General features: G+C 36.7%; 1 protein-coding gene across 2 annotated transcripts; it reads right to left on the bottom strand.

The window, feature by feature from the left end:
• Positions 1–3,229: 3,229 nt before the first annotated feature.
• Positions 3,230–14,102, bottom strand: LOC105046812 (uncharacterized). 2 transcript variants are annotated; one of them, XM_010925534.3, is made up of 8 exons: positions 13,630–14,102; positions 13,340–13,503; positions 9,512–9,717; positions 7,801–8,055; positions 7,591–7,677; positions 5,791–5,963; positions 3,863–3,995; positions 3,230–3,622 (listed from the first exon to the last, which is right to left on the bottom strand). In XM_010925534.3, exons 1-7 carry the CDS (start codon positions 14,034–14,036, stop codon positions 3,887–3,889), a joined length of 1,401 nt encoding a protein of 466 aa, XP_010923836.1. In that variant the 5' UTR covers positions 14,037–14,102; the 3' UTR covers positions 3,230–3,622; positions 3,863–3,886. The 2 variants fall into 2 exon arrangements, with proteins under 2 accessions (XP_010923836.1, XP_073115622.1); XM_073259521.1 differs by lacking the exons at positions 3,230–3,622; positions 3,863–3,995 and adding an exon at positions 4,198–4,331.
• Between the last annotated feature and the right edge of the window lie 251 nt (positions 14,103–14,353).

Consider the following 14,353-nt stretch of genomic DNA (forward strand, 5'->3'; position numbering starts at 1 on the left):
AAACCAAAGAGCAAAGTAACAGTTTAGTAGGTATCCAAAACCACATCCAAAGGAATCAAGTATAACAAAATAAACTTGAATAATGATAAATGCATGATACAAAATAACTTATTTAACAATATATGTTTTTCATAATCAAAATTATACACAAGTCCAAAGAGTTGCATACATATTAATTTCCAAAGTAATATTTTAAATATGATTTTAAGGAGAAGTTTAGAATCCATTATAAAAAATCAAGGTTATTTATGGTAATATTTTCGATGGGTCTCTTATTATCATTTTCTAAAATAGTTTATCCCTCGTCAGCCTATACAATTCTAGCCTTATGGAGTAAGTCCAAAGTATTGCATTTAACCTTTATGGGGTAGCTCTAAAGTATAGCACTTAACCCCAGTAGAGTAGACCCCAAAGTACTCAAGTCTTGAAATGATCAAATGCCACCGGCAAGGTCCAAAACATAGCGAAACTAGGCAAGCCAATATACACAAATGCCAATTTATACTGTGGTGAATGTAGATCTTACACTCTAGGAGTATCATGGTGGTCCATAAAGATTGTTTTCTACCGTCCAAGTGCAAATTTGAGGATTTTTATTTTCTACGTTATTGGACTAGACGCAGTAGTGCCATTATGGATCCCATCACAAACAAGCGGATCAGCTCATAACCATGTGGGTCATGCTTGGTGCCAGCGTTATCATGCGTCATGCTTCTATGGTTAACTTCTGGATGTTCGGCCACATTGTTTTTTAGGAAGTACGAAGGGTGGTGGCGAAAGTATAACTACTTTTGAGAAATTCTTTGTGCACCGTAAGTGGGATAAAAAATCCAACATTGAGTGCACCATCTCATCCGATTGATCCACATAGTCACCATTTTTCAACGCGCATTTAATATCCGCAGATTAATTTTTTCATTTAAAAATTTTATACGATGAAAATATTTATTTTTTGAAAAAAAATTATGACATTTTATGACGTAATATAGCTCAGAATGTCATAATATGATCTAAAATATCATAATATGAAAGGCGTATTTTTATTCAACCATTTTTTAACATGCATTTAATGCTTGCAGATCGATTTTTTTATTTAAAATTTTTAAATGATAAAAATATTTCTATCATTTAAAAAAAATTATATCATATATTATGGATACAAGATATCATGATATGAATATAGAATGTAATAATTTTTTCAAAAGATAAAATTATTTTCGTCATATAAAATTTTTAAATAAAAAATTGATCAATAAATATTAAATATATATTAAAAAATAATGAATATGCAGATCAGTTAAACAAAATGAAGAATTTTCTACGCCACCAAAGAATTTCGCAACTATGTTTTCTCACATGGGCTTGATACGAAGCTGTTCTTGTGCCTGTTCTGGTAGAGTCTCCTCCGGCTTCAAATGTACGGTATCAGGATAGCGTCCAGATGGCTATTGTCCTCTAACCCAACGCCATAATGAGCTAGTTATTGTCGAGGGATGACCAGTGCAAATTATGACTGTTGTTGATGATGTCATTGTCCTTATTTAGCATGGAGGAGCACCTACTCTCCACTCTGACATGCAGTATGGAAGCACAGCAACTCCCTTTAAGTTCCATGTAGATCATTAATAATGAGAATGTCACTTAGTGATGTAGAAAAATATCGTTATTTTCATTTTAATCCATATATTCTGGTTGATATCGAATGGAAAATGGGTATGCTATCAAGACTACTAAATCCTGCGAGTGGTACCTTCTCCACCTTCATTTTACCCAAAGTATGTACGTATGCATAAAAAACTAGATATGACTTAGCCTACCCTCCATGGGGTCCAGTGGCCTTACAGCACAGTAAACCCTAATAACTGAAAGGACATTTTGGTTGTGTTTGGTTTGAGATTAAGAAAAGGTGGGATAAGAATAGTTATGTCTCTTGGTATTCACAAGTGATTCCTTTTCTGCTGGTTACTATTTCTGAATCACTCCAGTTAGAGAGTGATTTTACACAAAAAAGAAAAGGCATGATCAGGGCTTATGCCGGGAATAGCTTATGACACCTAGAAAGATCGAACTCAGAGCAAGCAAAAAAACAAGTTACACACACACACACACCCACCAAAAAAAAAATTAAAATAAAATAAAAAACAGCTTCATGCAAATACAAATCAACCTACATGAGCATACTACGCCGAGATATAAGATGATGCATGGAACATGGAGAAATTGAACCCGAACAACCTTGGGCTTAAACACGAAGGGAGAGAAGGCGGCAAACAACACTTCACAGTTTGGGGTTACAAGCGATCATCTTGCAACACCTTAGGTTGTAGGGGCCACAATTCAGGGGCCCCCATCCTACTGCAGCTCGGCATTGGCAAGCCGCCATTGCAAACATCACAAACATCATCAGTATGAGAATGGAAACCACAAAGACCAAGGAGCAGTTCATTGGGAAGAAGGAAGAGTTGCTGTTGCCTGATGCAGAAAGCAGTGTCTCCCTGCATATTGTTACAAAGCCTAGATTTCTACAACTCAATCAATTACTTACTTGGTAAGCTGAGGTAGGTGAAATGGCAGTCAATTCTATCTTCTCAATAGCAGTAGTAAGTTTCAGATGGTTTTCAATTCATCATCTCCTCATGAAGTTCTACCAACCATTCGGATGACCCAAGTTGGTAGAAAAGGAACATAGGAAATAGGGAAAATTAACCAAATGCTGAAATTTCATTTTACAAAGCGAAAAATGGGATGAACGGACGAGTGCCAGTTCCTTCCAGCATTTATTTTGACTTTGGCCCCTGTGCCTCACCAAGAAATCAGATATGGGATGATATCTGTAATCTGGAAATACATGTAGTTAAAGTCAAGCCGCATTTGCGACCACAAAATTTCCATACAAACATCGTATATATTTGGCTTTAAATGATATAAAAGCTTTGCAAAGAAAGAACTTAGGCCTATAATAGGTCAGGGAGGAGGGGCAAATAAATTTAGAAAAAGCTAATAAACTTGTTTCAAAACTCGATCAGACGATTCACAAAATCACTGTTATGAACTCCAACGCATAGTAGGACAATGTTGAACGCACACATAACTCAGACCGAGCACCAGTTGTTCTTTGTAACCAGAAAAAAATCATTGTTCCTGAGATCTTTTTCTGAGAAAAGGGTTCTTTAATATTAAAAGACAACTCTAAAAATTACTAAGAAAAACTTGACAGCAAGCACACATCTTGTCTGTAAATTTCAATTGCAAACTTGCACGCTCTATAGAGAATTGTCTTTATAGTTCAGTGGTACACTTCCCTACATCTTCAAATTATAACCATCTGCTTGGACTTGAAAATCACAAGTCATTATTTCAATAGTCTTACATGTACTCCAAGCAACCTTTGGAAAGAGAGAAGAAAGCTGTAAGCCTTAAAATGGGTACACGAAATTTCGCTATCCCAAAAGAAAGAAACTTGAGCCTTGGTCTGTTCGAGTAATCAGAAAACAAGTTAAACAAGAAGACACAGGCAAATATAGAACAAGCACGGGACCAAGACATGACAAGACGTGAAATGACCAGCTGGCTAACCAAATCAGAAGGCTCTCGGGAATATGACTTCTTGTCCGGGTTGTACCTGTAGATTTGCAAAGGAGGCTAAGAACTTTAGTGGTAGAGCTGATGGGAGGACCAACATTCAACATCTGATAGAACTCATAAATGACAGAAAGCGGTCTATAAAAGCTATAGCTTACTGGAAACATATTTAGATATTACCACACATGCATAGGCCTACATATATGTGCACATGCACGCACATGCATAAAAAGTCATATGCATGCACATATTTAGCAGTAAATGTATAGTTGCTTCTCACCACTGTAGGTTTCCTCCACCTTTGTTATATAAAAGGAGCCAACCACCTCATCTCTGAGCCATTTCCATTGGACAAATAGTAAATCTTTTTCCACTTTTCCTCTGAAAATGTTTCACGTCGTATAAGCCTTTGCCTGAAAAGAATGCGCTATGTCAAAGAGACATTTTCATGCAAGGAAAGGTGATACAAAAATTTTTATGACTTGAGAACTGGAAATTTTCCACATAGCATAAGCACTATTTCCCAGGAATGATTTGCAATGTCATGAAACTAAACACTATCAATGACCAGACTTTGTGGAAGATTAAAAAGGAGCATCATTGTGCAATGCTATTTATCACTGCTGAAATGTGCCAATCTTATTCATTTCCAATTAACAAACATCATCTCTGAGCCATTTCCATTGGACAAATAGTAAATCTTTTTCCAATTTTCCTCTGAAAATGTTTCACGTCGTATAAACCTTTGCCTGAAAAGAGCCATGTCAAAGAGACATTTTCATACAAGGAAAGGTGATACAAAAATTTTTATGACTCGAGAACTGGAAATTTTCGACATAGCATAAGCACTCTTTCCCAGGAATGATTTGCAATGTCATGAAACTAAACACTATCAATGACAAGACTTTGTGGAAGATTAAAAAGGAGCATCATTGTGCAATGCTATTTATCACTGCTGAAATGTGCCAATCTTATTCATTTCCAATTAACAAACATCACTAGTTTAAATTGAATTTTTCTGCATTTTCCACAAAACTTTAAGGTCATAGAGTGAGCAAGCTGATGCCATCACCAAAGCATAAATGTGTGGAGGTTGCTCGGTTAATTTAATTTTTTTTACCTTTTTGGGTAATCATCATTTGCTTTCCATTGTTATTAAGGGAACACAAAAAATCTAGGAAGATAAGGAGGTAAAGATCAACATAAATGAAACAAAATACATTGGGTGCAACTTCATTAAAACAGATATGAAAATGAGACCATACCTCAAATTGATGGCAAAAAATTCTTTCACTGAACTCATTTTTATTTTATTGGATCAATCAAACAAAAGAACGGAGAAATCAGGAAAGATATATCCTATTGAATTACAGATGTGAAGATATGCATTTTGAAAATTATGTAAATAGCACACGCATTAGAGATTCAAAGTAATTCAGGCAGCAGTATGTTCATTATGTAGTACAAATACTGGGGTAATAAAGATCGTCCAATTAAATAAGATGAGTGTGGTAAGAACAAGTGAACGCACGGGGAGCATAAGAAGATTCGGTTATGAGATGCTACAGTCAGTGTATGATTGCAATCATTGAAAATGAATAGATAAGACTTGTTATCGCAATAGTTGAAAACAAATAGAGAAGACTTGTTCAGATGGTACATGCATGCACAAGAGAGAGAGAAAGAGAGGGAGAGCCGCAGAGAGAGAGAGAGAGAGAGGTGGCCCTTGTATAATGAATTAACCTCAGCCTTATGTCAAAGGGCTAGAAGATGAAATTTGACAATCCCTAGAAATACTAGATCAAGCTTGCTGATGATGGTTGGTAATAAATAATAATCATGATAATAAGGCATATGGAAAATAAATTATTTCTCATGCTTCTGAGACCTTACTTGCATGTAAGCCATTTATGATTTTCTGAGTTTTAATATTTTTCCCAGTTCAGTTACCATAAAAAGTTGCAATAGATTAAATCATAAGACAAATCTGAAGGCAACATTCAAACAAAATTCTTTCACACTTAAATTTTTGTCAACAAACTAAATTAAATTCTTCAACTGCAAAGATTCAAGAAAGTAATTAAATTCTACCTGTCAACAAGCTATTCTTGTATGACTGTTGAATGGTCCGCAACTAAAATCAAAAGAAATAAAGAAAAAAATGTATTACTTGAAGGTGTTGGCACCATTCTACATGTGTCAGCATACCTAAGATAGTAATGACAAACAGTGGCAGCCTCATCCAAGGTATAACGAGGGAGCATGACACGAGCATCTAATGGAACATCTGGAAGTTCTTGACGTAGTTTGCCCACAGCTGTTGAATGAGAGAATGCTCCAACCATCATATCATCATGCATCATAGATCTGTAAGCATTCACCTATAAAAAGGAAGAAAAGGTTTACTTATATAATGGTTGAGTAAACTTAAGAAAAGTAAACCACTAGAAGAATGATGAACCATGGGTCAAACATCATCCACTGTTTGAGTGTACCAATATAAGTAGAAGGTAACTCAACAGCCTCCAAAGCACAACTGTTGTTCGCTATGCAATCAAGGGACTAGCTTATTAAATCATCTTAACAAAAATTTGTCCCGCTAAGCCAATTATCACCTAAAACTAGTATCTTGCGTGGCATGCAAACGGACTAATGTATCACATAATTTGCTTGAACTTGTTATAGGCAGGCAACGTGCACGTGATGTAATCATAAGTTGGTGTGCTACCAAGAGTTGAAGTTTTCAGCTGCCAAGGCTTGATTGATGACCTAATAATAATGATTGATATATTCAGACATGAAAACCTATTTATAAAGATATTCATGTATGTGCTTAAATGTAATTATATACATAGTCAAATGCACATATATAGGTAGACATGTGTGCACATGTGCATGTGTGTGTAACATATGCAGACATACATTCCATTTTACCAATCGACCTCCTTTAAAATGAAACATCTTATAAGCCAGCAAATATTGTCAATACTGATCAGAGACTTAACTGAACTCAAGTAAATGTTTCCATGTTTCTGAATCTTTTATAATAAGCTTTCTAAGATTCCACCATTAACATTTTTGTTGATATACAAAAGATGCTAGTAAAGCCAATATTATTACTTCCAATTATTTTGAAGTACTTATGTAAATGTTTCCTAGTAGTCCAACCTTTAATTAAAATAATATAATTCTCAAATTAGCTTGTAAAATCCATCATTAAACCTCAATAATCTTAATACTATGAGACCCATCATCTGCTTTGAGTTTGGAAATGGCATCTGAAGATACTAGTTTTAAAGAGCACATAGAACATGTACATATTCTACTAGTACATATGGATGCATAAATCTATAATAAGCAAGATTTGTGGCTCGTTGCGAGGAATTTCCCTTTCAACTCTCCTATAACAGTTGTTGCATGCATTGCATTCCATCTTTTCCACCTCCAGTTCAATTGTCAAATGATCAACTGGATGAATTGAGGGGAACTTAAAAAATGATGGTTATAAGTTAAAAACTCAGGTTAAAGTGCTACAAGGGCAAATTTCTTACATTTTCTACTACTCTTAACAAGTATTATAGGAGACATGGCTCATGACAGAAATGGAGAAGTATCAACTCAAAATGCCCTTCCCGGCTATATGGTGTAGATGCTTACTGCCCATGGCTTATACACGTGTTTCACCAAACTTTGTAATAAATAGTAATTATCCTGGCTCAAAAGCAAACATATACAAGGGAAGCAGCATACAAAAACAAAGATAACAAGAAGTATCGTGCATGACATTCTAGCCCAAGTTTCCTTAACAAACTATTCCACTGTCAGCTAGAGACGACATAGGATCAGGGGCACACAAGGAAAATGTGATCCTTAATTACTTCTGCAAAGTGTCGTTTAAAGCTTTCAGAAATCACATGATCCTTAATTACTCTGCAGCACTAAAGAATACCAGATGACGATACCCAACTGCAAACCAAAACTTATAGAAATAAACAAAATGATACTAACCGTTGAAAGTTCCCTTGCATGAATCGGCTGGCAAGAACGTACAGTTACGGGTTCCTCATATTCACTGAATGTAAACCAGTTGTTATACTGCAAAGACAAAAAGGAAAAGAATATGTATAATGTTAGTATTGAAACATATAGCTATTTTTGCAACTAGAATGGGTTCATAAATGGCAAATCACATGTGATTGGAGGCAACTACAATCATACTTGATCAATTGCAAACAGCACAGGTAAATCTTTCACCAGTGACAATTCTTTCCTCAAACGAACTACAACACCGACTGCTGCATGTGTGTAACTAATTCCAGTGTGAATTAGATCATATAATGTAGAACCTTCAGGCATTGCCATGGAATCAACACCTTTCATCATTCCAGCACCAGCACCTTCTCCCAAGGGAATGGGATCAAAAATTTGACAAGGTAATCTTTGTAAGAAAGACTCATTGAATTTCAGAAAATCCTGGAATGACCATAGAAGTCATTGGAATTAAAGATTCAAAAGAAAAAGGGTTATCAGATAGTTTCAAGAAACCACAAAAATTAAAAATGTAATTTTTACAATGTGCAATTTCTATCCATGGCAATCACTAAAAAAGATCAGTTGAATAAACAACGGCGTCGTTTCACTCTCAGTTCTTTTTCATCAGGACAACCCTATTCTTTATAACAAAATGGCATAAAGAGATCTAACATAGATTGGAATTTACAATTTCTCAGAAATTCAAATACAAGAATAGTGGCTTCTATTAAATAATGGATCCCATCAACTTCCCTAACATACTTAAATATATCTTAAGCCTTCTCTTGCATGGTTGCATTTAAGATAGAAGAATACGCTGTCATTTGAAGCAGCATATAAAATTCGAGTTGTGTGTAGCATAAATATAAATCTTGTCTTCTTACATCTCCCTTTTCTTGTCTTTTTTTACCTGTTCAGCTTTCAGCACACACAGTTGGAAGATTTATTTGGAAAATAAGGCAGAAAGAAAATGAATGTTAGAGAAACGGAAATGAAGATGACACCAGCTTACAACAAATGTTCTTACAATGCAACTGATCCACTATGGTGTACCTTTCAATGTATGTAATGACATTGGTATTTGCCAGACAGGTCATTCATATGTCTTACTTCAGAGTTTGCACTGTCATGCACTTGCCCTCCCCCCACACCCCCCCCCGCAACCACAAACAAACAAAAAAAATGCTGATGCCATATTCAACTGCATACAGAACAATGAGGCCTTAGCCAAGTTCTTAAAGGCATTCCCTCCTCGACTGTACTTTGCACATAGCATCAGAATTTATGATAATACTCCAACTAGGCAGGTCTCTTTAACCACAAAGTGGCTTACCAGGTTTAATGGCAAGCATCTCACTTGCTTAGAGTTTTCCCTAGCACGAGAGGAATGAGTTACTTAATCTAACGCGGAAGGATCTGCTTGAATATTTAATGGAGACTTTCTAACTTAAATTCATGTCATGTTGCATATCCAATTCCATTTTAATGGGAGAAGGCTTACATTATGATGACTAAAAGTAAGAGAACCAAAACAAGCATAAAATATCCCTTATTCTAATTTCTTAGTCTAGAAGGCATAAAGCTAGGGTCAACCACTTCTCTACAAAATGTCAGAAATGGATCAGGCTACAATGTCCTTTCCAATAAAAAAAAATACCAGTAGCAAAAACCTATGCCAAACAAGTACTGATACCTAACAATTTTAAGAACAACATAGATTTCCTCCATGGATTGATTGATATAAATTCCATAAACAGCATCATTTAATGTATGCCTAAGTATTAAGCGAAGTGATAAAAATTTGAGAATTTTTGTATTTGAATAAATAGTATTGTCACGCACATTCAGGACTCATTACTGCCTACTATTATGTCACATTTCAGTAGAGGTTCTGTACCTGAAGGATTTTGGCAGCCTGGACAGGAGTATCCCAAAGGTCAGAATATGGGGCTCTATAAAAGAATCCTCCATGGGTCCACTCCCTACCTTTTGGAACATAAAAGACTAGCCACCCTTCACTACGAGCCCAATGAACAAGCATAGCAAGTGTAATGGTTTTTCCACAGCTAACTGGACCATCCAAGACAATTTGCCTTTTTGAGTCTGCAGAATAAGGAAACATAGTAACAGCTTAGCATGATTGCATGATAACAAAGATATTGCTCATTGGGTTTCACACAGCTTGCCACAAGGCACCAGCACTAACTCATATCACATGCAACAAAAATCTAGATCAGTGTGCAGTTACATATGATAATTATCATCTAATAGTTAGTGGTTCCGGCTGAACAATACTACTAAATTTAGCATACAATGGGTAGTTCACAAAGAAGCTCAATAGCCATGATACTGATAGGATATGTGGAATTTATTCACCACAAAAGATAATAAAAGGAATGTAAAAAATGCATTTCTCAAAAAAAGGACTAAGAAACTTCACCACCAAAGAACACAAGAGCAAACTGTGTCACTAAGTAAAATGAATTGTCAACAGAAACAAAGACCCTTCATCAGCCTTTCCTTCCAAACTACTATAATGCAAAGAGAATGCAATAAATCCAAGAATAAGTTGAAATAGTAATAAACCAACCAGTGGCATGATCAAGTGGAAACAAGGCATATTATGTGGATCCAAAACCTGATAAAACATCAAAAACAAAAAAAAAAAAAGAAAAGAAAAGAAAAGAAAAGGAAAAGGTACAGAGAGATGCCATAATTAAACTTGTGCTCTGTCCTCAAAAGTCTGGATTCCTTAATATCTTTGTTCCGCTCTTTCTTTATCGGTGGCCAAAGAGTATAGGGAAGAGTAGCACTGATCCTATCACACTGACAAACAGGATGTGCCATGACTCTTGCAATCACATTCTTAGCCAAAGAGAACAAGATGCCACAGAATGATAAATGGTGTCCATATGACAATTTTTTTCAAAAAATTATATTTAATCACAAGTAGGATCAATTTTATTTGGTCAAGCAGGTAAAAGCTTGGATAACTAAGCAATAATTTAACTTGCTCTGAGACTTGCTATGTTATTATGAAAAAAATTATTATATTTTGTTGTTAAGAATTTTTACAATAAGTAATTTGCTCCAGTGGTGTGCCTTGTAAACAAGTGAAAGTGGTCAATCAAGCCACCTGAACTGTAAAAATAACTTCGCTGCATAAATACAAGCAAGGCCTGCATATCAAGAGGATTCTCCATTTATGTTGCTTGTACGCCTCTGAACATGCCTGTGTAGATCAATGATACTCTTTGTTCATGAAGACTATTTGTGCTAATGCATGCCTTTCCAGGATACAGTTCATCAATAGTATGTTATGTCATTAATACTATGCAATCAGAGGTACATGAAAATGTACATATAACAGTTAGGTCAACATCTATTCTGACATAGAAATATGTTGATTAGACTAAACAACTCCCAGAGAAAATATTGCAAATGTAACCTTCCATCTTAAGTGAAATTTTCACGTATGATGATTATGATAAGGTCATAGATAGTCACAATAAAACAAGCAACATGTAGCAAGTAATAGATATAATGTGGTCCATAAATTCAAGAAAAAAGATCTTACAGTTCATGGATGACATTTTGTGTTTTTAACCATAAGAAAGCTCATGGTAGTAGGTGACAACATGCAATAAAATTTGAGGTGGTTTTCAAGGTAAATGCATCAGTCATTAACTAAGGTACAAAATACACTAGGGCATGTTTGGTTCATGACTTGAATCAAAATCAGAATTGGAACAAAATCAAATGGCCATATCCCCTGACATGTTTGGTTCATGACTAAAATCGGAACTGGAATTGGAATTGTATTTGAATTCTAGGAGAGAGCATGGATTGGATTTTGGAGGAATGGGGTATTCCTATTCCCTCTTGAAATCAAAATAGGAATAGAATTTTCTCTACCCAAATGGCTCAAATGGGAGTCACTCATTCCTACTCCTATTTTAGAGTCCAACTTCTCCCAGCCAAACATGCCCTCAATGATGCCAAACCACAATGTAAAATCTGTAGAACAACTCAAGCACCTAGACCTATTTGATATGTAAGAGATGCTAAGGATAATGAAATAACACTAGCAATTAAAAATCGAAAATACCTAAAGAGAAATAATGGGTGAAAATCTTGTATTCTATAAAGGTTTCAAATACTGGAGGGAGGGTGCAACATCTGACAATCCCAACTGTCAGATCCGGGTGTCCTGTTCCAGAGAAACACCAAGATAGCCCCACTTCAAAGTATTTAAAACCTTGTATTTCACTAAACACTAGTTCTGTATTGGTTCTTTGATTCTTATATACCTTAAATGCCATATACTTAACATAATTAAAAGATGTGTACTAAGTTGCCAATTTAGATCACAAGCCTATGACACAATGAATTAAAAGCACATATCATATGAAAAGGATGAGACCTATGGTTACTTGAGGTACAATTATCATTCTATAGTAGTTTCTCTTTCAACATACATTTCTGCACTCACATCATTATCATTATGCAACTCCACTTACATTAGATGAAAAGACAAATGCACACAAACAGGTTAGGAAGTGATATGATGCATGATTGTGGTAGTTGGAGATATATGCCAAATAAGATGAAGTTGTGAAAGCTCCTCTATGTCAAAACCACAAACAGGGGATCACTTGTACCGATGAACTAATTAAAGAGGTTAGATTAAACAATGTTCTACAAGTTGTTAGTATTGTGCCTCTTATGATTTTTTTACCTTGTCATACTGGTCTGATAGAACTGTAATTCTTGGAAGCTGTTCGTACTTTTTATTTTCTTGTGTGGTATTGGATTCATAGAACTAATAATGGCTGGAAAAAAATTGAACTGTAGGTTGCAATAGACTGGCAGTAGGATGTTTCATGAAAAAACAAGGTTGGCACAAAAACAGGGACACACGATAGTCTTGCCGCCTACTGTGCAGATCTAGTCTTCAGTCATGTATGGGAAAATGTGGCATTGTTCAACTATAGCGGTGAAAAGAAAAAATGGAAGTAAGTTCATTTCTAAGCATCATTTATGTTTAAAGGAAACAAACACTTGGTCGGAATTCTTATTAGTATTCTGAATTCCACTTATTGCAGGTTTTATATGAGCATAAAATGTTTTTTAAAGAAAAAAAAAATAAAAAACACAGAGGATTCCAGTGTTACATGAATACCAATTGGCAAATGTCAATAAAGGGATAAGGGTGTCAACACTATTATTTTAAGTTCATTCCATAAACTTGAATGGGTAGTTTCAGTTTTTAGACCTATTAAAGACATGCGGATATGAAAAGTGACATTAGATAACCCATGACTATCAGTCATCAAATAATGATGGATGGAAGAATGAGAGAGGAAAAAAATTTATTTGCCATGGACATGACTATGAATTGATCCTCGAGATCAATGGAAGGGTCGCATGAGCAATCCTTAAAAATACCTAATTGCTATCTTAACCTGATTATTTACTGAATCAAGTGAAGTGGGGTAGATAAAAAAGTTAATCCCAATGAATATCAGAAGTTTTTCCATGCAAACTAAACATCCCTTCCAATGTGTACAAGAAGAAGACAGAAAGTGCAAGTCAAGGAATGCCAGTTACGAACATTTCACGCCAAGCACTGCTCCTAGTACTGCTCCTAGTAGATTAACTAAATAAAATTAAAAGAATAGAAAAGAAGCAAATGAAGAGAGAGGAGCAACCAAAATGAGCTCACTTTTAGCGCCTGTCCGGATGGGCGGATCGACAATCCGGCGGAAGTTATCGCGCAAGTCCAGAAAGCTCTGCCTAACCATCACCGCACACCGCCTTGTCTCCTCAAACTCCTTCACCATCCCCGGCGGCAGTCCCTCAGGCAACATCGCTTTCCACTCATCCAAGCTAGCAAGAAAGAGGAACCAATGAGATGCCGATTTTGGGTAAAAATCTTAACTTTATGAAAGCACTGTAGCGAAAATGCGAGCTTTTATGGCCTCAGAAGCAATGGGAGCTGGGGGAAGGAGGCACCTGAAGTCTACGTAGGTGCAGGCGTCCTTGCGTGTGAGGGAGGAGAAGGACTTGGTGAAGGAGAAGAGGGGGCGGCCTCCGGGGCCGACATCGAGGGCGGGGTCATAGGTGACGGGGAGGGGATCAGTGGGGAGCTCGAACTCGACGTTCAGGTCGTCGTCGACGGAGGAGGCCTCGTCGGGCCGGGCGGCATCATCCGCGGAGACACCGCGGGGGCCCTTGACCCGAACCTTGCCCTTGGTGGTGGTGGTGGTCTTGGTCTTTGCCTTGGAGTAGAAGCGGGACGAGACCGCCGACGCCGACGCCGCCGCGGCGGTGTGGCCGAGAAGATAGGACAGGAGGGAGGAAGGCCTTCGGGTTTTAGCCGCGGTGAAGGCGGCGGACCGGAGCACGGACCGCAGCAGCATCGGCCTGGGGGTTTGGCGGAACTCGAAAGGCTGCGTGGGGTTTTGGTGGGGCGTGACCACGATAGAAGCAAGTCTTCCGAGGTTGATATGTTTCTGCCATTTCGGTGCGTAACAGGTACCGGGATGAAGCCGATATATTAGTTCATGGGCCGAGATGGATGACTAGAGAAATAAAACAACTCTCAATTTGTCGAAGTTCGAAGGATTTTGCTTGTTCTTGGTCCAGGTATGCAAATTGAAAACCGATTTCTTTTTTTTTTCTATAAAAAATGATTTAAGTTTGGCTTTCACAGTATGCAAAATTCTTTTTATAAATT

The sequence above is a fragment of the Elaeis guineensis genome, chromosome 6 (assembly GCF_000442705.2).
Source record: "Elaeis guineensis isolate ETL-2024a chromosome 6, EG11, whole genome shotgun sequence".
Lineage (NCBI taxonomy): Eukaryota > Viridiplantae > Streptophyta > Magnoliopsida > Arecales > Arecaceae > Elaeis > Elaeis guineensis.

Bases quoted from the DNA above. Each gene is read 5' to 3' on its own strand.
- LOC105046812 (XM_010925534.3), bottom strand. From the start codon at position 14,036: ATGCTGCTGCGGTCCGTGCTCCGGTCCGCCGCCTTCACCGCGGCTAAA. The intron at 9,718-13,339 runs GTGAGCTCATTT...CTTATTCTGCAG, and splicing joins CATCCGGACAGGCGCTAAAA to ACTCAAAAAGGCAAATTGTC. The intron at 8,056-9,511 runs GTACAGAACCTC...TGGTCATTCCAG, and splicing joins AGGCTGCCAAAATCCTTCAG to GATTTTCTGAAATTCAATGA.